This window comes from Agelaius tricolor, unplaced genomic scaffold (genome assembly GCF_023055355.1).
Source record: "Agelaius tricolor isolate 1412-34295 unplaced genomic scaffold, bAgeTri1.0.p SCAF_38, whole genome shotgun sequence".
In the NCBI taxonomy this organism is placed as follows: Eukaryota; Metazoa; Chordata; class Aves; order Passeriformes; family Icteridae; genus Agelaius; species Agelaius tricolor.
Genome location: NW_027269298.1, coordinates 5,483,338 through 5,510,689, shown reverse-complemented (window position 1 = coordinate 5,510,689; position 27,352 = coordinate 5,483,338). Strand labels below are relative to the sequence as shown.

Here is a 27,352-nt window from a genome sequence, read left to right as displayed (position 1 = left end):
CTGTGAGCAGAGCAGCAGCAGTCACTGCTGGGTGAGAGCGTGGTGTGCAATGTCACCACGGCCCAGCCCGGGGGAGAGTGGCAGAGCAAAGGTAATTTACAAAACACCCCGATACAAGAATTGTTGAGAAAAGCTGAACCACAAGCTCACTGAATCATGAAAATAGTTGTTCAGCCCCCAAAGGAACACCTGAAGGCTGGAACAGCCCAAGGGAAGGGAAGGTGATGGCCCAGCAGCTCCTCACCAGCTGCAGCAGGGGCTGGTGCTGGTGAGCCTCCTCCTGCCTAGCTGCACTAACCCGAGTAGTGAGTAGTTATATTTATCAAAGACCATTTGCTGCAAGTGATTAACGTTAATTTGATTTCCTGTGAGTCAATTTCCTTGAGATATGGTAAATAGGCTATTACCTGTTATTGACCTTTACTTTATTAAAAAGACTTAAAATTAGCATTTATATATATACGTCCTTCCAAAAAAGTTTTTTTAATAAAGAAAAATATTTTTATAATCACATTAGACTTGCTAGCTGAGGCTATAGCTCCAAAGTTAATGTTAAATAAAAATGGTAATTAAGAGTGAATATGATGATGGTTTTTAAACTCATCTAAAGGCCTGACCCCTTCCTTTACCTCCACTTGATTTGTGGCTCCCAGGCAGAGCAGGGCAGCAGCGGAGGCAGGCGCTGGCAGGTGGAAGCCTTTGCCCAGGATGTGCCTCTCCCAGGATTTCCAATTCTCTCCTGGCAAGAGGGCACAAGGACCTGCTGGTGTTTATAAAGAGATGCTCAGCTCCTGCTCCGCGCCAGCTCGCTCCTCTGGAGACCGACACATCTCCTCAGGCTGACTTGAACTGAGCAGGAAGAAATTACGTCAACGTTTGATCATGAAAGCAAAAAGTTTATTCATGTTTGAAACTACATATAACTACCACGAGGAAGACTTTTCAATCCAGGGTGTAATCCAGTTAGAAAGTAACACGAAACGGTTTAATACATTAGAATCACTGCCACAAATTATTTTCATGACTCAATCAGTTTCAGAATCGCATACAATACAAAAGAGAGAGAGAAAGGGCCCCTGCAATCCAGGGGGATGTACAGTACTGAATACTGAAGTCTGTATGCATTACAATTAGTTGTTGGTTTTTGCGTGTATTAGTAACAAGATGAAGAACATTCAAAATGCTTCTCAGTATTTACAACAGTTGCACTGTTTTGTGTCCAACCTAAGACCCCATGTTTCCACTTCCGCTTCTTTAGCAGTTGCCAAGGCAACCCTGATTTGTAGGAGATTACAATGTACATTACATTTCGTGGGGAAACAAAGAGTTAATTACAAGATGCAAAAAGATAAGAAAGAGACAAACTACAGCGTGAGTATCGTTCAGAGGTAGTAAGTGAGCACTCTAAGCTACAGAACATGTTGAAAGTCTATTGGTTTGTATGAGTTCGCATGAGGTAATAAAGCTGTGTTTGATTGGTGAGATGTATAAATACTCTTTTGCTACACTATGTACAACACTCCATATCACGGTGCTCTTTCCTTTCCTTTTCCTTTGTTTGTGGTTTGCTGCCAAGCAGAGGCACCAGCCCTTGGCAGGCGTGGGTAGCACCCAGCTCGTACTGTAAAACCCCGGGTGGTGGCGTGCACAGAGACCAGCAGCAAGAGTCGGCATCTCCCAAGAGCAACCTGTGTCCGTGTCGGGATTCCGAGGGGAGGCTCGGGCTCCGGGGGGGCTTTAGCAAGAAAAGATGCTCCTGGTTTCCAATCTAATTTGTAAGACAATAGATCTCAACAAAAATGTGACGAATAAGGATTCTTAAACACGACCATTGTTAACCGAAATAACTGAACAGCTCTTTTTATTCCAGCTCTGTGAGAGATATGAAAAGATGAAACACAATCAAAGTCTGTGATTCCTGTCGATTTTCCATGGAAATATGCACACAATTAAATTTGGGTGAGGCGGTTCTTTGTGTCTGCTCTTGCTACTGAGGTTAAGCTTGTCCTGTACTTTTACCCTTAAGGCCAAGTAATTGGCAACTGTTAGACCAACATCATTAAAACTGCTGATAATAAATTATGATAAAATAGTTACAGGGCTATAAACAATGCTAAATCTTGGCCTAATTGGATAAAGTGCTTTTTAACATTGTGTGTTTTAAGTATAAATACAAATGATTATGATACCTTTAAAAAACAGATTTACCAAGTTTTCTAATAAGACAAGGTTTTACAGTAAAGCTGTAGGTGGTTGGCTACAAAAAACTCTTTCCTTTTTCTCCTGCAACTCTGAATGCGCTAATCAAGGCATCTCAGCTCAGGGAAAAAGTGTTGCTAGGAGATTAGTTAGAGGTATCCGAGTGCACACTTCCCGGCCCTTCTGTAGGGGAAGTCACAGAAGATGGAGTGGTTGCGTCCTGCCAGCCTCCATTAGCCTGCAAAGGCAAAAACAAGTCAATTGATACCATTGCGCATATTAATTACACCGCGGGCCGATGGCGGGGCTGCTCGGGGAGGGGACGGTCCCGCACTCTGCGGGGCTGTGCACGGGCAGGGAAAGCAGGAGCCCTTCGGCCAGATGCTGCCTGCAGCCAGGACTGCGGGATTTCTGCAGAGATCATCCCTGTTTTAATGAGGAACATCCCTTCACCGGCGCTTCAGCTTTTTCCCCCGAGAAGACAAGCCTGGGGCGATCCGTGTTTAACCCCCGCGTCTCCCCTCACTTGCCCAGGTTCGGCACGGCCTCTCCCCAGCGGCGGGGCCTCGGCAGAGCTGCCCCAGCCGGTTCCCCGCACATGCCCCCCCAGCTCCGGGTGAGGGCAGGGGGGATCGGCTTTGCAATTACCGCAGCGGCGGCCCCGCTCCGGCCCGCGCCGCGGCCGCGGCCCTCCCGCCTCAGACCTGCCTCAGCACGAGCAGCGCAGGAACAAATTTGCCTTATGTCTCGGCCAATCGAGGCAATTGCTGGAATCAATGTCTGATCGGATTTCGGCTGTGGCAGACAGCTTGTCGCTACATATTTTTATGTCAGTCAAGAAGAGGGAGGCGCGGGGCTCGTGAGTTGGGGGACGCTGAGTGGAAGTGACGGGGAGGCCTCAGCGCAGCGCCCGCGAGAGCGGCCCCGGCCGCGCCGCCGCTGCCCCCGGCCCTGGCAGGGAAAGGTTAGCAGGGAAATGCGCTCCTGGGGCTCGGCCACCCGAACCCTCCGGGCCGGGGACACCGGGGAGACGCGCAGGGCAGCGCCGGTGTGGCGGGGGAGCCGCGGCCGCCGCCCCTCGCACCCCACAGCCGGCCCGGCTCCGCGCTCATCCATCACGGCACGGAGCGCCGGGGGAGAGCAGCCTCCGTAATTATCTCCTCTGCAGATGGAACAGCAAACAGCGCAGCTTCAGCCCGACAAACCCCGGGGTCTGGGCTTTCCCTTCGGTAAAATGAAGGGCAGCACCAACCCGCAGCAGCCAGGCCGCACCCCGGCGACATGCCCGCTGCCCGGACACACCGAGCAGGCACGGACCCTGCTCGCTGCGGCAGCACCGCCAGGTTTTATTTTGTAAAGATACGAGAATCTACTTAGAGAAAGAAAAACTCTTGTGCAGATATGAGTCTAAAGATATTCCATCTGAAGTAAACATCATTCCTCTTTTATCCAAATTTATAAACAACAAATGTACAATATTTTTACTCAGCTTGGCAGCTGGAAGAGAGGTTGTCAGCAAGCATTCTTTTTTTCAAATAAATTAATCCTTACTCTGGTGGTTTGAGATTATGCACTGTATTATACAACAGCGCCTTATCAGGCCTCATCAGTGAAGATGGAATTCATGTCTGTAAAATGCTGCAGGCAATCACAGTTTCATATTTTATCATGTTGATAAGGATATCGCAAATTCTCTGAAGCATTTCAAAACACTTAAATGAAAAAGGAGAAATGCAACTAAAAGGCTTTTTATATGGTTTGTTGTGGGTTATTATGAGTTATTTATAAATCCAAAAAGAAAGATTTGACATTTCAAATGTAAAAGATTTGAGTATTTAATGGTACTTTTTTCCCCTTACAATTGAACATCTTCAATCACATTTTAAATCATTAATATTTACTCTCATGGCAAGTGGCAACTCAAAACGGGGGGAAAACCTCCCCTTCCCTGTGGCTGCAGCAGCTCACCCTGGGTCTCCCCGTTCCCCTTCTCCGTGGGTTTCTGGGGCTGCTCAGCACCCGTACCCCAATCCACATCAGTTGGGAAGCACTGGGGTAGACCCTGTGAGGGGGAGAGAGTCACTAGACTGGGAATTCTCTAATTTTAGTGTCTATGAGTATGAAGGAAAACAAAGAAAAATCACCTCTCAAGCAAATATGAAACATTAAAAAAATATATAAAGCACTAATTGTTGCAGCTGTAAGTGCGAGAAAGAAGCTAGGGATGAGGGATGAGGGATGAGGGATGAGCTGTGCCGTGCAGCCTCGCTGCTGCCGCGGGCTGCTCCTTCTCTGCTCCCAGCCCAAGGAAGGAAGGAAGAGCACATCTCCACATTGATTTATCCCGGCGCCGAGCGCAGCCGCGGGCACAGCCCGCCCAGCCCGGGCACTGTCACATCCCATCGCTTACGGCCAGCGGGAGGACATTTAGCACCTATCACCATCAAGCCCATAATCCCTCAATTTACTGGCATCTGTTAGCCAGACTGACTGCTCGCTGCCGTTTGGAGTAACAAGGCCAAAGGTACCTCTCACACACAGGAAAAATGGGCACCCCTGAAATGGCCAAAGGTGCATTAACGTCCCTCAGAGCTGGCACAGGCAGCACAGCACAGCTCCCTGCCTGGCTGCTCAGCCACAGCAGCCTCTCAGAGGCTGTTGCCTTTTAACTCATAAGGCTGAAACAAATAAAAATTCAAACCATTTATAGTCACAGATCTGGAATTTCTTTCTTCTTCCACTAACAAGCCTTACAGCTGCACCAAGGGCTGCTCTGTGGTTCATCCCCAAAGATATGATATTAAACAACACGTTTGCAAGAGCAATTAATACAGGTATTAATGACTGCATTTACCTGCCACTGCGCTTATGGCTCTCCAAACCACTGTTCCCCCGGGTACTCACATTTAAATTATGTGGACTGTACAGTGAATTTCCTCCCAAGCCATCATTGTATCCTCCCGTCTGATTGATAACATGACGCAGGGTATCCACCTTAAAGTGAGGGGAGACAGGATTCATCATTCCAAATCTATTAAAACATCATCACTTACAATAGGCAACATTTTGAATTATGTGAGCCAAAAGGGTTTAGCATCTTCTATGAAAGGCAAATTTATCAATCAAGACTGACTGGCAGAATTTCAACCAATCCGTGCCCGGTAGAGCCCATACATCTCTGCTGCTCTCACCACCAAACACAACTTCCTCCAGCACCGCAGCTCCTGCCCAAGTGTCTGCAGCAAAGTGCTGGGAATGTTCACCCGCCTGTGTGCGCTGGCATGTGTGCAGGAGATGATGGTGTGTACACAGCACAGAAACCATGGAGCCAGCCCTTCTGACGGGGCTGGAACAGTGACTGGCAGTGAGGTGTATTGTAATCGCTCAGTCAGAGGCGTTCTGACATTTAAGTAAATACAGGAATAGATGAATGAATTAATAAATAAAAGTTTGTCATAAATGAAAGAGAGATGGGAGAGTTGTTTTGTTTGTTTTTTTTTTTTTTAAAGGGTAGGGGAAGGAGGGAAGAAAGGAAAAACAGAAAGAAAATTTCACTGGATTTACAGTGTCCATGGAAGTCAGATGCACCCAGTCCCATTCCATGAGCTCAAGCCAGAGCCGAATGCATTCACAAAGCTTAAAATTTCAATCAGAAAAAAATCATTCTTTCCTTAATATTTGTGAAATTCAATGCCGGGGTAAGAATAGGCCACATCCAGAAATATGCAGCCTCCACTCTGCAGCGAGGCCCAGACCAGTTAATAGAGCCAGAGTAAGGTGGAATTTTTAGCCCAAACCCTACCCTGCCAGAAAGGCCCTGCTGGGGGCATTTCTCCTACCTGTGACTGCACATTGGCTCCGACTTGGGACCCCTGGTAAGAATCCCCATTCAGACTCTGCATGTTCATGAACATGTCCCCAGAATTTGGGAGGTTAAAAGAACCAGAAGAACCTGGAAAGGAAAGAGTTAGGTAGCTGAATAACAGAGAGCTGCAAAAACATAACCCCGAGACCTGAGGGCAGGGGAAGGAGAAGCAGCAGGACAGGAGAGGACAGGCAAGGCTCAGTGGAGGGGAAGTTGCTGCCCTGGCGTGGGGTGAGCGTGGCCACCGGACCCCACAGCAGCCACCAGATCCCGGCTCTCAGCCCCAGAGCGCTGTGCTGGGCAAGCCTGGAAGCTCCCTGCAGCCCAGGGCAGCTCTTCCCTCTGGAAGAGCAGCCTGTACAGCAATGTTTCCATATCAGAGCTGTCCCTCTGTGGATCGCTCCATCATGAGGTGCCATCACCAAACACTCATTTTGAGCCCGTGCTTTGTGTCTCCTTCCAAAGGAAATGCTTGGCAGTTCCCAATTATGTGGTTTATTATTGTTAAAGATGGAACCTTTTTCTTACTTGCTTTTATTTAGTCTTTTTTTTTTCCCATGGTTCTCTATCCTCTTAGTTGTCTACAACTAAGTCACAGCAAAACTTGACTGCAAATAGTGTTTGTGCTTGTGGCAACCTTTGCCCCTGTAGCCCAAAACGGCAGTGCCTCCCTCACACACTCCCTGACTAATGCAGTGCACAGACTTGCAAAACGTCATCAGCACACCAGTGAGACCTGTAGCAGAACATGTCACAGAGTAACTCCAAACTAAAGTTCCATCCTCAGATTTCTAACATCAACTCCATTTCAAGCCATCCAGAGTTTAAACTCTAATTAGAGCATGCTAAAATATTCTTCTATTTTGTTGTTATCTTGACAATAAATTTAACAATCCTACAAAACGAGACTTGGACTTCTGCCCCATTTTACATTCTTTTCAGTGAATGAGTAAAAGCTTAAAGTAACTACAGAAACAAAGAAGGTGCCAGAAGGCAGAGCCAGGCAGCCGTTACCGCTGCAGGAATTACATGGGCCCCACTCTGCTGTCCCATGGCTATGGGAGCTTGGCTGTGGAGCAGCTGGGACCACCCACGGCAGGGCTCAGCCCCCGTGGTGCAGCCTGGCCATCCTTGGCTCAGGACTACCCCCTGTGCCAGCACTGGCTCTGCTAAGGAGCTGCATCCTCCTCATCCCGACCGAGCTCGCTAGGGCACGTCGGGGCCCTGCAGGAGGCTGAAGGCAGCAGGCAGGTACGTACCAGAATTTGGTGTGGTGGGGGAGTTGGTCTGGTTGTTCTGGACAGCCGCGGCCACGGCGTGCGCTGCAGTCACGGCCGTCTTTGCCGCGTAGAGATTGGCTTCCTCCTGGAACTTCCCAATGTTCTTCTTGTACCTGATTCTCTTATTGCCAAACCAGTTGGACACCTGCAGTGGAGAGAGGTGGGGAGGGTGAAGACCACGAAGCACTTAGCTGGGCAAAGCAGGATCCCTTTGAGATGCCAGAAACACGACCCGTACCTGCCCTGGGTAACTGAGCACTAACTCAGATCAGTTAAACATCGCCATGGAGCTGGGCTGACCTGGCTCTGCTGCTCTCTTGGCAAACTGAGGCACAGCAAGTGACTGATGACTGCACATACCCCAGAGCTTACTGTACCACAGCATTGTCCCCTACCACCATGGGCCATTTGTCAGCAAAACTGGTGCGAGACCCAGAAAGCTGCTCAGGGAGGAACCAAGGTCCGGTTGACTGAGGGCGAGCGGGCAGTGAGAGCAATTGTTCTTTATTTTTGGGCTGGAACAACCTTGGCATCCCACTCACAGAATCGTGTTTGGTTGGCTGAAAATGAAAGGAATCATATAAATCAATAATGGTTGAAAAGTCACTTTGTCATGTCCCTTTGAAGATCTGTACTGAAGCCAAGGTGGCTCCCAGGGCACCAGCTATTAACCCGCACAGGGGTCACGCCCGGAGCCGCTCAGGGAAGTTTGTACAATCTCGCTTAGGGGCTTTGTTTAACTTCAGCTGCTGTAACAGAGCTCCTAAATAACAAACCCAGTTTGGAACATGGACAATGGCCAACACAGCAGGGACAATAAAAGAACAGCTCCAGCAGTAAAGGGGAAGGGACCAGTGACAGCCCAGTGGTTATCAGGCAGCCACAGGGCATGGCAGGGGCTGGGGCCCTGTCACAGCACCCAGTTCAGGATCCTGCTGAGGCATGAGCCAAATCCTGTTGTATTTGATGCAGCGCAGGCTTTTGTTTAACCACAATTAATGGAAAACCTCTGGCCTTTACCAGTAATATGGAAGGCACCTTATACATCCTGCTCCCCTGATAATACTCCACCATATTCTATATATTGCACTTAATATCACCTTGTCAGTCAGAGAAGCAATAATACATTAATGAAACCCAGCAAATAATTATTGTGTACAATCAGATTATGCTTTATTAACAGTATCATAATTGAGGAATCTCTGCACATCAACCGTATTGTCCACGGATGTGCACAAGACCCCTCTGTTTATGCACGCCCCTGGACCAATCAAACAACAGCCATCACTAATAAAGGTTTATTTAATTCTCACAGTAAAATTTTAATATCACCAGCAGCCTGGGGAAGCCTCAACGAGTGGATTTGCTTGACATCAGATCGTTTCCATTCTGCTAGTCCCAATACTTCTTAATCTTTAATATCAAGGCAATTAAAATTAATGGCCACTCATCCAGAGCCACTGTGGGCAGTGTTTCCTTGACATCAATTGTTTGATGGGATTACCTAGAGGTTAAACTAACAAGCAAGGTTTAATTGGAAGCAATGAGAGGAGCAGTGCTCGTACGTTATGTTTAACCCGCACACCACATCTAAATGAATATCCAGAAATGTTCAACTCTTCCTCAGACTGAGCCCGGCCTCGGGGCTGCCAGAGGAGCTGCAGCAGCCGGGGGTGCCACAGTCACTGCCCCATACCCTCTGCCTAAGGACCCTTTGTGCTCCTGTGACACAGTGCAGGGCAGAGCGTGTCCCAGCCCAGGGAACGTGGAGACACCCAGGGACAGCCAGGGACACCCAGGGACAGCCAGGGGCACCCAGGGGCTGCGGCTGCAGCTGGGAGAGCATGGCTGACATGGGCAGCTGGACTTGGCCAGGACAGGGCCAGGGCACTGTTCCAGCAGGCTGTGCCAGGCAGGATTCAGGATCCCTGCCCACCTGGAGCACACCTCACCTGGCTCGTGCTGCTGGCACTGCCGTGGTCCCAGGGCAGACCTGGGTGCAGGTGCTGGGCTCCCCGGGACCCAGCTCCTCACCCAACCCTGTGCTCACCCCAAACATGGAAGTTGTCTCCATTGTGAGCTGCTTCACAACACATTTTTCATTAAAACAAACTATCTCTTCACATAAAAAAAACAATGAACATCTTTCTCCTCCTGATCATTGAAGGCCAATTAATTAATTGGGCTTAATTGTATATTACATTTCAAACAATACTGTTGCACTTATTTATCATGTTAATTGCAACGTTAAATAAAAAGACAATAAATTATTACTGAAATCATCAAGATGCCTAATGTGGGATTTGGGATGGGGCAGGCCTGCCTCATGCCCCCAGAGTGGGTGATTTCCTGGGATAAATCAGTGCTCACTCAGCAAAGACGCAGCTGACACAGAGCATCGCTGCTGGAATTGGGGAGCTGCAGATTCATGGAAATCTTTCCACTGTGTTTCCATGGCTGTAGCACACAGTCTATGTTCCACACCTAAAACATGGTACAAACCAGAAAATGTTAAAAATCAATGTTGCACAATTACAACATTGATCTGTGATCTAAACCCAGGAGTTTTACCTCCAGAACTATTTCATTATGCTGCAGCTTTTTTCCTTGCTTCCCACATGAAGTCCAGGGGTAAGAGCCCCTCCATCCACAGTTTTCCCTGTCCACCTGCTCACAGAAACACTCAGAAGCAGCAGGGGCCAGAGGGGTGCTGGAAACCAGCTCCTGCATCCTTTCTTTAAAACAATGTTAAATATATTCCCTTGTCAACCACATCCTTCTTTTGTTTGAAGCGGTGAAAAATGTTATTGCTGTACTCCAGTGCCTCGCTCTCAGCACTGGCTGTTCCCTCTCTCCAGCCCGTGTGATGGACTGATGGTCATTTGTGACACCCTGGAAGAGCTCATCTGCAAAAGTATAAAACATCAGCCTCGCAGCCATGGGAGGGAGAACAGACAATACAGTTTATCTCCCTCCAACGTGTGCTGATGGGGTGGCTCTAAATTACAGCCGACAATGTTCTCTGCTAAGGACATTTTTTTCCCCAGAATTACCTTTTCCGCACTCTTAAAAATGAAATTGTGTGAGGTGTTCATCTTAACAAATAGTTTGTCTTTATGCTTTTCTTGAAAAACCTTCTCTACATATTATTTTAAACACCGATATCAAAACTGAAACTATCGATCTCCCACCTGCAATGAAACGATTCTGGGAGACAATTTTCTTTGCAGCTCAGTAAAGTGCCATGGCAGCAGGATTTCCAGTCAGCAGCCTAATCTGGGGGGAGGATGACCCAAAACACTCACTAATTAAGTGTTTGAGGGAGAAAATGTTCTGCCATGAATCTGCCCCCAGCGTGTACAAGGCACTGACAGTACAAGAGAGAAACACTTGGGATCATCGTTAGGAGAGGCTACAGAGGAGCCTGCCTCAGCCAGGGAAAGGACAAAGCCTCTTCATCAGAGACAAGCCAACAGCTCCAGAGTTTGGACAGCCATCCCTTAATGTTATTTATTCCTTTTTCCAGCTCTTTGGCCCTCCGGGGTATTTGCAGCACAGGAGGTAAATGGGGCATGGTGACAGGCACGGCAAGGTCCAAGGGACACCTGGTCAAGGCTGAAAATACACACACTTAGAGATCTTCCATGGAGCCCTGAGCAAGGTGCAGCTCAGGCACTTGCTGGGATGCCATTGCTTGTCCCCTGTGATGCTGCTCCTGCCAGGGTTTCAGTGACTGCTCAATTCACTCCGAGCTCGGGATTGCATCCTCTGAGTTCTGCTGTCAGTCACCAGAGCAGTGTGGGGGGCTGCTCTGTAGTGCCTGCTCAGAGCTCTTCTACTACATGGCCTCAAAAATATACACCCTTTTCAGCAAAAGAAAGACACCTCCAGCCCAGTTTGACCTACAAAACACCAACTAACCCTGCAGTACTGCCATGCAGCCTCTGGAAGTGCCTTTGGAAACCCAAGATTAGAATACCCATGGTATTCATGCTCTCTAGCTGTGACAGCAGATCCATCAGGAACTCAAGCAACCAGCTGATCACAGGCACTCCCTCTCTCTCATACATGCTCCTCTCTCATTACATGATACATGGCCCCATTTCCAGGCTTTACCATATCAACTCGAGTTTTTCCAAGTCATTTATAACATCTTGCCAGAGCAAAGTTCCAGCCGTGCCAAGGGCCCAGCCCTGCATCCCTGGTGCCAGGCTGGGTGGGCAGCACTGCCCTTGGACCAGGCTGGCAATGTCACCAGCAAGGCTGAGGTGGCTGGATGCAGTGATATGGAGGGCACAATGCAGATACTCCCATCACTCACTCAGACTTCCTAATGGATTCAAGGAACAACTAATTCATGTCCGTATCAAATATTAAAAAGACAAACCTATATTCCTGTCACAGGCTCTCTGCCACTGCTGGCTTGCTGGACCATCTGCCTGCCTTTTATTTCATTCTACAGCATATACATTAAATCTTATCAAACAACCAATTAAGAAAGAAATCAGATCTATTAGCACTAGAAGCAATCAGTTATGGCTTCTCAAATGTTCCATCTCATTTCCTACAGTCACTTCAGCCTTATCTGGATCTGTCTTTTTATCTGTCCACACCAAGGAATCACTGAGCCTCTTCCTGCCAGGCACTACTCAGCACTGGGTGCAGAGGGAACAGCTCTTCAGCAGGTCTGGTGGGCTTTTTCACATGTCATCTTGTCCAACTACATTAACCAAAACTGAAGAACTTTTGGTTTGTTTGAGTTGGTGTTGATGGCATGGCCTCTCCTAAACAAACAGCAGGCTGCCTTGGATCACACTGAAGATTTCTGGACACCACTTACTGAAGGAATTGCCACAAAGCATCTCGCGCCAAGAACTGGAACCAGCAGCAGGATTAAGGCTGCAGACCACAGTGCCCTGGCACTCGTGTGCTCTCAGGCTGTTTGGTGGTTCCAGGCACCCCCAGCAGCTGCAGGGATGCCTGAGGGCACTGAGAGCAGCCCAGCAGCCACCACAGGGGCTGCAGTGCTCCTGTGATGCTAAGGGCAAGGGAGGAGCAGCGTGAGAGGGAACAAGCCGTGCACTGAATTTCCCTCAAAAACTTCTGCCCATCACCACAGCTGTTTGTAAATGGACTGGGAGAAACTGCCTCCCTCCCCACCCCATACCTTCCCCTGGCACCGAGCACAGCCCCTTGCCACCCCGTTTGGAGTGGGGCATGTGCTGCGTGCCAAGGAACAGGCGAGGAGACAGCAAGGCACTCACACGTGCCCTGGGGCAGTTCTGCCAGGGCTGGTGCTGGGGGGGCAGCCAAAGTCAAGTAATTCCAAATTTGGAGGAGCTGGGCAGACTTTCATTTGAAAGTCTTCAATAAAGTGCCTGAATTTTTCATGCATTCAATGGAGGCCTATAAAGTAAATCTCAACTCAGGTCTTAATTATAAAGCTAAAGGTTGCATTGCTAATAATGCCAATAGTGCAGCCTGCAATCATTAATAGTTAACACACACGCCGCAGGCACCATTCCTCTCAAAGACCTGAAATATTGATAAGGGAGCCGAGGGAGCAGGGAGGAGCCAGCACACCAGCCCTCACCAGGAGAGGAGAACTTGGAGACTGCCACACAAGCTCAGGCCCTTCCCCAAGCTGTGCAAGCCAGATTTGTGGGAGAATAATTGGGGTTTCTAGCAAACATACAGGCCATGTGGAATGCCAGAGAGGTGTTTTGCTCTTTGAGCTGCCTGGTGAAGGCAAACTCGATGGTGTCATCAGCCTGAGCAAGACACCAGTCTGAGCTGTACAGGTATTTTGGCTCACAGGGAAAGCAGCTGCAGCCAATGACACCCTGCAAGGACAGGGGGTCCTCCCTGCTGCTTACCTGTGATACCGTGATGCTGCATTTCTTTGCCAGCTCTTCTTTGGCTTCTTCACTGGGGTAGGGGTTACTGAGGTGGGAGTAAAAATACTCGTTCAAGATTTCTGTGGCTTGTTTACTGAAGTTACGCCTTTTCCGTCTGAAATGAGAAAAGGAAAACACCACTGTTCCTCCAGATGCCAGCAGGTCCCTAGTTGGATGGGGAGCAGCAGCCTTCATTTCAAAGCCTCTGCTACAGCACAGAACAACACAGCGGAGCTGTCCTGGCGCCCTGACCCCTTTGGACTCCCCAGCACCATGGGAGGGAGCAGCACCACCTCCTGCACCCAGCCCCAGGGGGCTCTGAATTCTGCTCTGGCTTCACACCCCCACCTCCCGGCAGGGCTCCTCCCATGGGAGCACAGGCCATGTTCACACACTGTAGGAGAAATGATGAGGCAGGTGCTGAGGCAGCAGCCTCCCTGGTGGCTCCCCCACAGCCAGGTACACAGCCCAGCCCAAAGCTCCCAGCCACAGAGCCCCTCTGTGCCAGCTGCAGCCTGGCAGACCTCCTTCCCCTCCTTCCCTTCAGCACAGGTCAGCTGGGCCCCTGCACAGCTCCCTGGGGTGAGGATGGTACAACAGGATGGGGCAGCCGTGCTGGTGTGTCCTCACATGGCCTCCCTGAGCTAATTGGCTTCCAACAGCAAGTGGATTTCAGGGCTTTGTGAGCGAGACCCATCTGTGCCCCCTCCTGCCATGGGCTGCACGGGGCCCAGGCTCTGGCCCGCATGGGACATGGGACAGGCCCCAGGGGGTGTCACCTGGCTGGAGCCTTGCAGAGAGCACCTGCCCCTGCTCCAGCTCAGGAGCCTGCAGCCCTCGCCGTGGGGCAGCGCCTGCACAGCTGCAGTGCCAACCCTCCGTGCCAGCGGCTGCTCTCCTTCAGCAGAACATCCTCTGGAAGGCTCCAGTTAAACATTTCCTTGGAGCTCCTTCCCCCAGGGCTGCTGCAATCACCGCCGGCGCCCCAGGCCAGCCGGCAGCCGAGCGCAATCCCCAGCGCGCTCTCGCCGAGCACCACGGTGCTGCTAACTGCACTGTATCCTGGAGCAGGCAGGCTCCCTCCCCAGAGCTCTGTTTATCTCATTACTATGCTTCCGCTCATTTTGCCTTATTTACCTTCCTCCTTTTTAAAGAAATCACTTTAAAATGTACATCTGCAGGCTCTACCTTTGCGTTCCTGGAGCTCTCCATAGACATCTCCTCCAACTGCCTGCAATTACCCTGATTTCCCACACCTGCCAGTGACCTCCTTGTTAATAACATTATTTTGGTCTTGTTTAGCTCCTCACAGCTTTCAGGTGTGAAGCGTGAGCTGCTGGAGGAGGGAGGCTCCGTGTAGTGCCTGCTGCTCCTCCCTTTTCCGCTCATGCTCTGCTAGGCCCTGCTCTGAGGACAGGAGCCCTCTGAAGGGGATGGGGCTGGGGACCACTCTCCCACCTCATCAGGCTTCAAAACAATTCTGACTGTGCCCAAACCCCCCTCCTAATCCTCGTCTGCCTGCCTCCTGGCAGCTTGTGGAGCAAGCAGCCCACTCAGGCCACCGTGGGTCCTGGGGACAGGCATTGAGCTCCAACAGTGGTGCAGGTGTCCAAGGTGGGGAAAACAAGCCCAGTCTTTGCACTAAAATTTGAAGAAAAGACCTTGTTGCTTTTGAAGTCCTACTGTGCAGGAGTCCCTTGCACAGCAGCTGTGGATGAAGGCTCTTGTTGGGATAGAGCAGCCTCTCCCACCCATCCCTGCTGACCTGGGACAACACTCCCAGTATGGCCAGGCTCTCCTGGGCTGCCCAGAAATTACTGCTTCCCCCCAGAAAGAAACAGGGCACTTGCCTCTGCCTTACCTGGCATCAAGGAACCTTGATCTTAAAATCATTACTGCTTCACAAGTGCTTTGTTTGAGCTGCATCTGGATGGAGCTGAATTTTCGATGAATGATGCCCACCATCCTTTCAATCTCCTTGGGAGAAATGGGACGTGTCCGGCTCTGTTCTCTGAGGAGGTTCATGACATGAGTGGTAAATTCATTACATGCCTGTGGAGGAAGAAGAGGCTCAGATGTGGGTTTGTGCTGCCCACAAGGACACAAGCTCTGACCTGGCTGTTGGGGGAAGGCAGCACTGCGGGGAACCCCTCACATGGCCCTGTCCCCTCCACATGTGTGGCCACAGGATCCCACCCTGTCCAGAAGGCCTGCAGCTGTCCTGGGGCAGCCAGGGGAGCCCAGTGACCACAGCCCTGCTCCTGCCATGCTCATCCTTTTCCCATTCCCAGCCAGACCCCCGTGGAGAGGAGCAGTGGGAGCAGCCCCTGTGGCAGCTGCAGGCAGGGCAGGGTGTGAGTGGGGACCTGCACTCCTCACAGCCAGGGGACAATACCCCCAGCCCTGTGCCTGGGTACCCCCTGCAGCACCCAGGGACCTGAGACCTTTCTGAGGCACCATGTCCCCATTTTGGGTGGGTTTCAGTGACACTGTGCCCACGCTGTGCAGCCGAGGCACTGAGGGCAGGCACAGGGAGCCCTCAATTACCACTCCCAGTCTGTGACATGTTGATATAAACTTCAGCCACCACCAGGATCCCCCTGGCCCGAGCCTCCACACATGCTGCTGTCCTGACTTCCCTTTGCAGGCTGGAACCTGACAAAAACTCTGCTAGCTCCCCTCTTCCCTCTCAAACCAGGCTGCAAAATATGTACGTAATATGTCTGACAACAACATTTTCAAGGATTCTCCAACATTTCAACAGATTATGCGATGGAAGGAGTTAAAAGTGAAAAGTTTATGCATCTTAAAACTCATAATTTCCTATAACATTTGCTGAACGTCTCACAACTTATTAAGTGAAGCCATCTATGAATGCAAATGCTGATTAGCAATTTGGCAATAGCCCAACATTCGCAGAATTCACATAGCTTTTCTTTAAACCAGTAGTTCATACATGATTAATTAGAACATCTCATTTATGTAGTGTGCACTTTAGCTCATTACTCTAAGTAAAATTCGTTAAGTATTTACATTTAGATAATTAAAATCTGGGTACACCCTTAAGAAAGATGCATACACTTCAGGCAAAGTGATTTTTTTTCTTTACACTACTGAAAGTAAATTACAGGCTAATTTACATCCGTGCAGCACCCGTTGGAGGCAGCCCTGGTGCAGAGCCCTTCGCTCGCCACCGCCGAGCCACTGCTTGTGCCAGCACCTGCCAGCCCGGGTCTGCCAGGGCTCCCCGAGCTCCAGGGGAAGGAGTTGGACATTTCTCACTCTCACTTCCCACCAACACACTCTTTCTTTCACCAGGGGACAACCCAGGCATGCAGAAGTTCAGGCCCAGCCCTCTGACCGATGACACCAGCTTTGGCTCACCCGGGAAATGTTGCACAGAAGGGAAGGGGACACAGGCACCAGAATGCAGCAGCTCTCCCCCTGAGGTCAGGCAGCAGCTCTGATTGTTCCAAAATACAGCTGAACCCAAGAATTTGGCACTGGATGGGTGTTCCAGGCACACAGTTTGCCACAAGCCCCCTTCTTTTCAGATCCCAGGTATTCAATTTTAAAGCACAATAAAACTGGCAACTGTTGCATTAGAAATATTTTCAGGTATGTCTTTTCTATAAGGGATTTCGCCTCAAAAACTGGACTTTGAAAAGCAATAATTAGTTTCTTGCTTTCAAGAAGCAAAAACCTTTCTCTGACTTTACTCAGCTTGCCTGATGAGACTTGGTTTGGGTACAACTGCTGGGAGAGCCTGGGTTTAATTCATCTCCACCAGCACCTCCCCTATGCAGAGCTGCCTCACACAGCACAGTGGGAGGAAGCTCAGAAGACTCTGATGCTTTGTCTTGTTTCTCTTGTTTATTTATAGCGTCCAAGCTACTTGATCCCTTTTCCAGGACTATTTTTCAGGCCTCTACTTGGTGCCTGAGACATTATTAATAATGTCAGGTTATAAGTGATGGCCTTGTTAACCTGCTCAGAAACCTTGTAGGAGCAGGGATGCTCCTGCTGCCTCAGTGCTTCATCACGAGTGCACAGGAAAAAGAGAGGAAATGGCCCAAAACAATGTTGAGGGGCAGGGTGGCAGCCAGTGCTCTGTGAGGCTGGTGGTGGCTCTGAGCTGCCACACCTCGCCCCAATTCGGGGTGAATTCAGGAGACATCTGTGAACTTGGGAACTGGGTTCCCAGCTGCTCCAGGAGGCCTGGGACCCTTACAGTACTTTTGCCTACAGCAAAAAATGTATTTCAGTGTAATTACAGCAGATAGCTTTCAATATGTCATCTCTGTTATAGGAGCTGTAAATTATGGAAGGCGCTGCCTGTGCGTGGCCATTTCTCCCGGCACCCGGCGAGGGAGCACTGGGTGATGGCGTGACACACTTTCTGTTTCTCTTGCCTTTTTTTTTTTTCCTGAGTGCATTCCCCTGACTGGCAACAAATATCAGGATCAAAGCCTGCCTGGAAAGCGTCTCCAGGAAGGCGCTCTGGTTCCTGCTGCCGTGGCACGGGGGATGCCCGTGCTGGGCAGGATGGCAGGAGCGGCTCTCGGTGCGGGCGGGTGCCCAGCACGGGCTCCCCGCTGCAGGAGCCTCCTGCCTCCCAGAACCTGTGGCGCCAGAGGCTCAGATGCCAAGCCCTGGCTGCCTCTCGGGCACTGCAGTGAGACAAACCAGCAGGAGACAGTTTGCTGCCAGGCTGGGGAAATCATCATATGTCTGTTGAGCAGACGTGGCTGGGTGTCAGGATCCGTGGGGAAGCAGGCATGTCTCATCCTCTGCTCTACCTCTCTCTCCTGCTCCAGCAGCATTTGAGCATCCTCCAAAATTTCCTGTGGTGTGGACGGATGGCTGTGACATTTCAGCTGAAACCTTTGTAAATGGAGCTACAGGGCAAAAAATGCTCCTGCTTCCCCCACGTCATTAAACTTATTAGAGTCCAAGGATGTTTGCCAGGAAGCGGCTGCGAGCACGGAGCTGCTGCCTCTGTGGCCCAGATCTGCCTGCAGCCTGTGTGCTGTGCCTGTAGGAGACAGGTTCATGCCACAGCCACCCCCATCCCACACTGCAGCTGCACCTGGCAGGGCGAGGAGGGCTCAGGGCTCCACCAGGACTGCTGGGCCTTGGGGTCAGGGGAGAACAGCAGATTTGTACACAGACCCTGACAGGTGTTTGCTCAGTTATTTGTTCTCCACTTGAACAACACAGTGGAAGAGACAGCATAGACAAGACAGTGCCACTGGCACCTGAGACACACGGTGCTGCTGGCACCTGGCAGCATGTGGCAAGCGTTCTCAGTGCCCAATGTGTTGGGTCACCAGGTCCCAGTGGTGAACACAAACCTACAGATCTCTGCAGCATGCTCTTCACTCCAAACAAAGACACTGTGCTGGCATCTGCCTGAACCAGGATTTCCCTAGTTTCTGTCCCCAAGCCTGGGCCAGGTGCTCTGCTGACGCCTCACTGCCCACTCTCCTCAGACCTCTCCAGCTGACCTGCTGTGGCCAAGTCCTGTGCCAGAGTATCCTGCCACCTGCTCCAGGAGCCTGTGGGCTGAGATGGCCAAAGCAGCCCTTGTCTGCCTGTGCCCCCCAGCTTGCCAGACCCAACTGTGTGAGACCTCACCAGGGCAGAGGGTGGCACTGAGTGACAGACATCTCTCCTCCTCTCTGCCTTCTGTGCGCTGGGCAAAGGGGAGAAACACGGGCTTGGGTGCTGCTCTTGTGCAGTTACAGACAACAGAAAACACTCAGACATGCAAGACATGCGTCCTGGCTCCAGCCAGCAGCTCCTTGGAGCCCAACAGACAACAGACTGCCATGGTGGCTCTCTCTGGGCAGAGGGGTGGGGAAGGGGAGGAAGGGTTGTGGTCCAGAGTGGGCAGTGGTGGGCACTGGCAAGCAGAGGAGAGCAGTGTCAGGTACACGAACAACTGAGAGGCTGATGTCTGACCTGTTCATATTTCTCCAGCTCTGTGTGATAGATTTGTCTGATCTGGGTCAATTTGGCTCTGTAATCTGAGTGTTCAATAGAGTTATCTGAAGACCCTCCAGAGGCTGCTGCGGCTGCAGCTGCTGCCGCCGATCCCCCACCTTTCTCCGGACCTGAGACTCCTTCTGCCAGAAGCATATTGTCTAGTCTCATTAGCTGAGGATCGGGAGGGTCTTCCTCCTGGGCTCCTCGGATGCTCAAACCTTGGGCAGAAAAGAGAGAACAAGAGAAAACACAGTCAGTACTTCTGCATCTGCCCAACTTGTGCCCGCTCGCTGCCCGCCTGCCACAAGCCCTCTGTGACACCCGCCTGCCCGGGGCCATGGGCACAGCCCTGCCCCAGCATGGCTCCAGCATGGCCCCAGCATGGCCCCAGCACACCAGCCAGCCCCATCAGATGCAGTCTGGCAGTGCCACAGGCCCCTCTCTGCCCCCATACACAGCAGGAACAGTACTGGTGTAGGCTGTGCCAGCTGTGCCAGCAACACACAGCTGCCAGGCATGGACCTGGGCACCAGCAGTGTGCTCCGTCCACTCAGGGGACAGCACAGGATTCCACACTGACTGTCTCAAGAAGGACACACAGTGGGAGATGACCCCCCCACTGGCCAACTTTCCAACTCAAGAAAGCACAAGGCATTAATCTTGCTCTAAAATACACATTTTAAACCTGTCACCTTCATTTAAAACTATAATTCCATATAATTTCATGGGAATAATAAAAATGTCTCATCATCTCTTTAAATTATTTCTGTTGCCTGTTCAGAGGTCCACAGGCACAAGCTGATGATACCACACATTGTCCTGGCGTGTCCCTGAGCTCCGCGTGTTGGGGACAGCCCAGGCCACCCATGCTGCAGCCAGGGAAGGTGGCGCCGCACCTGGGAGTGCCTGCAGCAGCAGGGGTGGTGGTGCCTGGCCAAGGGAGTGCTGCACCCATCCCTCATTCCCTCGTCTGCCAGGCCCCACTGCCCTGGCATAGCTCCTGGCCCGCAGTGCTGTAACACAGGGGTGATTTCCTTGGTGAGTTGTTCCCCTGTTTGTCACTCTCCTCCTCTGCTCTGCTGTCAGAATGTTCAATAACATCCTGGTTTTAATCCACTCAAGCTTTCCTTCCCTTCTCATCAATGATTTCTGCTGTTGTTTTTCCTTTTAGCTTCTGGACCCTTTCTCAGTCCATGTTTACTGTGCTCTATTCCAGCTGTTATTCCCCAGCTGAATTTCTGCTTTCACTATGGAACTCATCTCCTTCCCACTATCCCATCACAGTCCCACTCTGCTCCCAAATGCAGATGCCTAGCCAAAACCTGCAGCAAAATAATTTGGTACAATTGCAGTGATTTCTGCATCATGTACTTCCATCAACAAAGCGAGGGCTTTGTCCACCCAGGCTCAAATCAATATTCCAAAGCCCCAGCCCTTGTCTATGAACCTGACTCAGTGAGTGAGCAGCCCCCAAGGTTTAGCAGCAGGAGCTGATGCTGCACTGAGGCCGCAGGAGCTGACCAGGGTCTGAAGCACAACAGGAGGAAGCTCAGCCATGGGGACAATGACGAAGGCACTCAGGTGTTTGGCACGCAAGGCAGCGTGTCTCGGGGCTGGGGGCACAGGGGTGGCACCCTGTGTTCATCCTACACATGCTCCCACGTCCAGAGCATCCCATCCGGAGCGCAGGAGCGCGGACACCCACAGGCAAAGGGATGACAGAGTGTGTGTGGGGACACAACATTTATCCTGCCCCTCAGTGAGGCACATCATTCATTTGAATGGCAAAGCCACGAGTTGATTAGCTGATTCTAACAAGAATTAAGCTGTGTGTTAATTCGGAGCTTTCCTTATGAACTATATGAAGCAGATCAGCACAACTAATAGTGTCTGGTGTCCCTGGGGGCAGGGGCCTGCAAAACTGATGAACTCTGTCACCAGTGAGACACGTGGCTCGTCAGCAGCAGCCCCTTGGCTGCAGGTCGAACACTCCCCACGTTGTCTGGGAAGGAGCCAGAGCATCTCGCAGGCCCCTCAGCACACAGGAGCATTCTGCTATAGGCCGGCAATAAAGCTGCTCCTACCAGCACCTGCCTTTATAAATTACTCTTGATTTGAATACACTGGTAATATATGTATTTTTTGACATATAAGCTCACACTCGCTGGCCATTGTTTCCCTCTTTTATCCCTCACTCTATCACCCTGTGAGTTTATTACTGTTTAGCTCACTGACCTTTCAATGCATCGAGGAATTAAGGTGCAGCAGGGACGGGAAAGAACACAACAATACATCACTCCCAGCAGAGCCACCGGCGCCACCGGCGCTGCACGGGAGAGGCCTCGCGGCAGCGCCCACCCCATGGGCACCACTATGGCACCACCACAGCCACCCCATGGGCACCACCATGGCCACTCCATGGGCACAACCACAGCCACCACCACAGCCACCCCATGGGCACCACTATGGCCACCCCACGGGCACCACCACAGCCACCCCATGGCCACAACCATATCCACCCCATGGCCACCCCACGGCCACCCCACAGCCACCACCACAGCCACCACCACGGCCACCCCACAGCCAGCACGGGCCCTTCACTCACCCCACGCGGGGCCGGGGCTGCCACGTCCAGCCCCTCACCACCACTGACTGGGGGGCACCTGGGGCTGTGCAGGACTCCAACCCACCAGCCCAGGGACACCAGCACCTCGGGGGTTAACAAAATGCAAGTGTGCTACTGCTTGGGATCTGCTTATAACTGCACCGTGCATTTCAGTATCTCTGTGATTTAGACAAACCACATAAACAGACACTAAAACATTGTTTAACAATGAACTTGGCTTTGTTCTAAGACCACAGTTTTAGCATATCTTTCAGCAAATCATAATTAGCTGTCTTTCAACATGCTGTGCACCTGCCCCCACACATAATAGACGAGAGCATCTGCATAGACTACTGCATTCAGAGGCCAATAAATAAATTGCAGGTCAAAATTATTACAAAGCTTTCTTCGAAAAAACCCATCTCCTTCACAACACAAAGCTGCAGATATGAAAAGTACCTAAAGCCCACTCAAATGGTATGATTACAGGGGCTGTTGGAGTTTAATAATCTGACTGTAATTCAGGCATTTTCAACAGCTCATTAAGGGTTCATTAATATATGGGCAAGCTTTTGAATTATAAATAAGCAGATTAGAAACCTGCAGTGCCTGAACTGTGCAGTAGTGTCCTCGCCAGCACAGCAATATTGCCAACAAGGTGCGGGGCTGACCTGGGAGAGGCAAGGGGGGCACAGGGCAAGGCCTCCCCTGTGTCCCCCTCCCAGCTGCTCCTGCAGGCTGGGGAAGATCCCTGTGCCCACAGCGGTGCTGGCCCTGCCCAGTGACCCCAGCCCCTGCTGCAGCTCCCCAAACTCCTCAGCCACGGTGGCCAAGTCCCCAGGGTCTCTGCCCCCTCTCCCACCCTGCAGGGCGCAGGTGCCGAGCGCACGGCACAGAGCGCAGGGCAGGCAGGTGCCAGGTGTGCAGAGGGAGCCTGGCTCTGCCGCCAGCCCCCAGCGCCCCACGCTCTGCGCCACTGCCACCGCCATCCCGGGCACCTGCGTGTCCCCAGTGTCCCCACCGCCCCCCGGGTGCCGGGCAGGCGCCGAGGGCCCCGGTGGCGCATGGCCCCCACTCCAGTGGCCTTTGTCTGGGCGAGGGAAGCCCGGCGGGGCGGCACCGGCACGGCCGAATGTCACTCTCACTCCTACTTAAGGTGACTGCGTGGTGTGCGCACGTTTTTCATGTCAGGTATATTAAATATAACACCACGATGCACTGCACATTTCCACGCCAACCTAGTTGTCACTTTCGCTTGACTCATTCTCTATTGAGGAAAAATGCAGCACTGGGAATTTACAAGGCTTTTCAGTTAAATGGACATAAATCACAGGTTTCATTCAAACCGAATAATCACTGGCCATAAAGAGCTACTTGTCTCTTACCATATATTACAGTGAAGTTCCTGTGAGCAATAATGCAGCCATTCATGGCAAAGAAAAACAGAGCGAGACATTAAGAGCTGACATGTAATCCTGTTAGGAGCCTGACGTGGAGAGCGCGCCTGACATTTTTATCATATATGTCCATTTCTATTTGGAAAATCAGAATAATAAAAATGATTACTCCGCTGCCCAAACCCACCTTCCTAAAACAGCCCGGCGAGATTTGTTTACATGCCGGGAAACTGCTTACTACGAATTCATAAATCTCCGATTCTGAAGCATTTCCCCTGATGTTTGAATTGAAGATATGACTAGAAAGATTCCCTGTAATACTCTTCCACACCTCCATTTCCTTCAGTACCAACACATAAACTGTCAATCCCTGGCTTTATTACATTCCCCTTCATTACAGGGCTACTGGCAGGATGCCTGTTTCTAACCCAACTTTCTCTTCACCCATGGAAAAAACGGTTGATGACCTTTGCTAAAGGTTCAATAAAAAGCAGGGTGGATGCTAATAAAAAATAATTAGTGTCTTTGTCTCTATGCAGGACTCAGATGTCAGTGAGACCAGGCTGGATTTATGGAGGTCTTGGACTTTTCTTGGAGGTGCTGTGAAAAGCTGGAAGGAAATTTATTTGTTTGGAAAAAAAATCTGTTAAAAACAAAGATACTTATGTGAAAAAAGAGATGCTTTTTTATTACGGAGATGCTGTTGAAGTATAAAAAGCAGTCTGGAATGAGATGTGTCTATTTTAGCTGGCAGGAGAGCAATGGGAGGTCAGGAGGGGCCATGGCACCGCTGCCACCACTGCGGTCACACGGCCTGTCTGACCACACAGGGCTAATTTGGGAAATGGATCCCATGGTGCCATGCCACCCCACCCTGGCACACCAATTCCTGTGCCAATTCTGCCAAAAGTGACCAATGCACTCATGGACCTCCCAGAAGCAGGAGCCTCAGGAGCACATGCCACAGGCAGAAGGTGTGTCTGCCACAGCTGCTGTCCAAAAGCTGCTGCTACAACCCTAAACAAGATGGATCAAGCCCAGCACCACATCCAGCAGCAAAAAGTGAACTCCATAACATCTGAACATCCTTCCCATGAAAATGCAGTAATATACATTCCTTCAAGCTACCGTGTGTCCAACCTAAATATCATCAGTATGAAAGTTTACAGCCTTGAAATAAAAGAAATGCTCACAACAGAAACAAATCCTTCTTGTGATTACAACTTTTATCAGATTTATGGCCCAGTGCTCTACTTTTCATAGAAAATATGAAATAACTTTTTATAGAAAATATGAAATAACTGGTATTTTTATAAATTGAGTTCTTGCTACCAATTTTATGTTGGCTCCATTTATTTCCTGTTGTAAATTATGTCCAAGTTTGTGCAGTTTTACTGCATTGTCTCTCTCCTTACTTTTTACAGATCTCTACGTTTCCGATTCCATTTTCTTCTTTTGGCTCATTCTATTTTTCTTGCTTACCTCTGACTTGCACTTAGTGCTAAGATGTCAGCCTTATTTGTGCTCAGCTCGAGGACACAAAGTACTCAATAGCTCCTCATCACTGCCCACGGGGAGGGGGCTGAGCAGGGCCCAGCCTGGGCTCCTCACCTGCTCCAGCTCCACCCCATCCCCAGCACGGCTGTCAGGGCTCCTCAGCAGCTCTTTGAGCACGGATTTCCACCCACAGCTCAGAGCTCTGCTCAAGGAGGTGCCCAAGGAACCCTCTCCTTGTGCCACCATTGCCATGGCATCACGCTGAGTCCACAACAAGCTGATTCTAATGATGCTGAGTCTACAAACAAACACCCACCCCCAGTGCCTCTAGTGCACTGTGCTTGGTCAAGGACTTCCCAGTCTTTACACTCTCAGGGCTGTATCTATATTTCCATATGCATGGGAACACACTGAGCTGAAGAGCCTGGCCAGACCAATGGAGAGTCTGCTCTCACAGACTGTGAGCAGGAGGGGAGAGCACTGCACCCCACTTCCAGCTAAAAACACCAGGTTTGCTTAGCTGTGGATTCTGTGGATCTCCACCAGCTTCCCCCAGAAACCCCTCATGGCAGTGAGGATCCTTCACAACTGGATAATCCATCCAAGTTCCCTTTGCATGTCTTTCCTCCCCGGGCCCTGCAGCCATCTTACTTCTCCATCTTGCAGAATGTTCCAAACACAGAGCGTGGACTACACGTGGTTGTGCTCACACAGAGGCACTGCTGGCACTGGCACTGGCACTGCATCCCCCATGCCCACAGCAGGTGGCTGTGCCCTCATGCCAGCATGCCACCAGGGCCAGCAGCACAGCAGGACACAGACAGCCGGCAGTGGGACACAGGGTTTTGTGTGCATTATTATAAGGGACATAGCCTGGCTTTATGGAGCTGGCTGTGTGGCTCAGGGTGGGTTAGGGAAGCCTCCAGCACTCCTCAAGATGCGCCTTTGGGGGGCTGCGTGCAGCCCCCACTGAATCACTGAAGAGTTTGGGGTGGGAGGGACCTTCTGCAGATCATGCAGTTCCAACCCTCTCTAAAGGCAGGGACACCTTCCACAAGACCTTCCAGCAGTCCAGGTTGCTCCAGATCATGGGTAAAGCCCTGAGACCTTGCAGAGCCTCCAGGTGAGGTCTCCCAGAAGCTGGGGTGAGCCCAGCAAGCAGGACAGCAAGGCCAACCCCCAGCAGCACTTCAGGCACACGAGGTCTCCCCTTCAGCATTGCACAAATGCACCCTTATGTAAAAATATGATCAAAATTTTATACTTGTAGAATTTCCTACCAATAAATCACACAAATGGATATCTACACCAGGTAATAAAACTGAACGGATTCTAAAACTGATTGGTAAAGTTGCTCATAAATTGTTGGTTTTAGCAAGCTGTAAACAAAAGCTGCATAAGCACCAAGTGAGTCTTAGGAGGGACTCTGCACACCGAGATGCTCCAGCTGCTGCCTCCAGGGAGAAGGCACCGGGTTTGGGCAATGTCTGGAATCTTTTGTTATTGCCCAGCATAAACATTCTATCTCCTGCACTATATCCTAGCACCAGAGAGGAGGGAGCAGGAATAAATGCTGCAACTTTCTGGTTCCCCATGGTGCTCTCCTCCTTGCAGGGGTTTACATGACCTGATGTACCCACAGTTTGCCTCCTGTGCTCTCTGTGTTTCATTTAATTGCATTTCAACAAAAGAAGGAAAGCACATGTAAACCATGCAAACCAGGCACTGGAAGCAATACTTACTTACAGGGCAGAAACTATGTGGGATTCCCAGCACAGACACCCAGAAGAACACACTGTAAATCCCTACCTTTTTTGTTTCAGAGTGACAGAGAAATGACTATTTTAGCTGCCTGTATGATGGTGAAACACACTCCAGCAAGGCCCCTGCTCAGCTCTGCAGATTGGATTACCTGCACAGAGGACCTGGAACCTGCTAGGAACAGCCCTTCCCTGAGCCAGTGCTTCAGGTGGCAGAGGCAGAGATGTCAGCTTTGATTTGAGCTAACAGAAAGGAATCTTTGGATGGAAAAGCTCCAGGACCTTTGAATTAAATGAAAGACCAGAACACTCCACAGAATGTCTGCAATAACAGTCTCTACAGAAAATTATGAGGAACTACATAAATCCACCCTCTTCCTCTTCACACAGGCTCATTAAAGCAGTACTGACTCTCTGGGCAGCTATAATTCTGCTGAGTGATACCCTGGAATCACCCTGTCAATACCCAGTGGTGTGCTGCCTCTCCAACTATCTGTGCCCCTAATATTCCTCTCTTTGATGGGATTTGCTGACCTTTAATCTGATGCTAGTTTACTCTCATCACTGAAGTGCAAGTCAGAGAGCAATAAAACGGCAACCTCACTGATTCAAAAGGGAGAGCTAAAGCGCCACTAACTGTGAATCTAACCTTTCAGAATGGCTCTGCCTTAAAAGGGGAAACATGAACTGCAAGGCAGCTAAAACAAACAATACCTAATGCTGACTGCAAGATTTATGGCAGTCCTCTTTGCATGAGCATGAGATTGGAATTCCAGTGCTGCAAACTGAGGAAGAGGAGAGGGACAGCAGATGGAGCAGGGCACCACAGGGTCCCTTCCCCTTGCCAGGCAGCACGGGCACTGC

At 50.5% G+C, this 27,352-nt stretch overlaps 1 protein-coding gene across 7 annotated transcripts in view; it reads right to left on the bottom strand.

Annotated features, from left to right (window-relative positions):
* Positions 1-875: 875 nt before the first annotated feature.
* The window catches only part of PBX3 (PBX homeobox 3), a 100,789-nt gene continuing 74,312 nt past the window's right edge, over positions 876-27,352 (bottom strand). For 4 of the 7 annotated variants that reach the window (XM_071454315.1, XM_071454321.1, XM_071454317.1 and 1 more), the window contains 7 exons: positions 19,206-19,447; positions 15,103-15,293; positions 13,221-13,356; positions 7,324-7,489; positions 6,039-6,151; positions 5,104-5,193; positions 876-2,437 (listed from right to left, as the gene is read on the bottom strand). In XM_071454315.1, coding sequence (XP_071310416.1) covers positions 2,345-2,437; positions 5,104-5,193; positions 6,039-6,151; positions 7,324-7,489; positions 13,221-13,356; positions 15,103-15,293; positions 19,206-19,447 — 1,031 coding nt within the window. In that variant the 3' untranslated portion in view covers positions 876-2,344. Of the gene's footprint in view, positions 2,438-5,053; positions 5,194-6,038; positions 6,152-7,323; positions 7,490-13,220; positions 13,357-15,102; positions 15,294-19,205; positions 19,448-27,352 lie in introns of all 7 variants that reach the window. The other 3 variants (XM_071454316.1, XR_011683677.1, XM_071454320.1) reach the window with 3 other exon arrangements.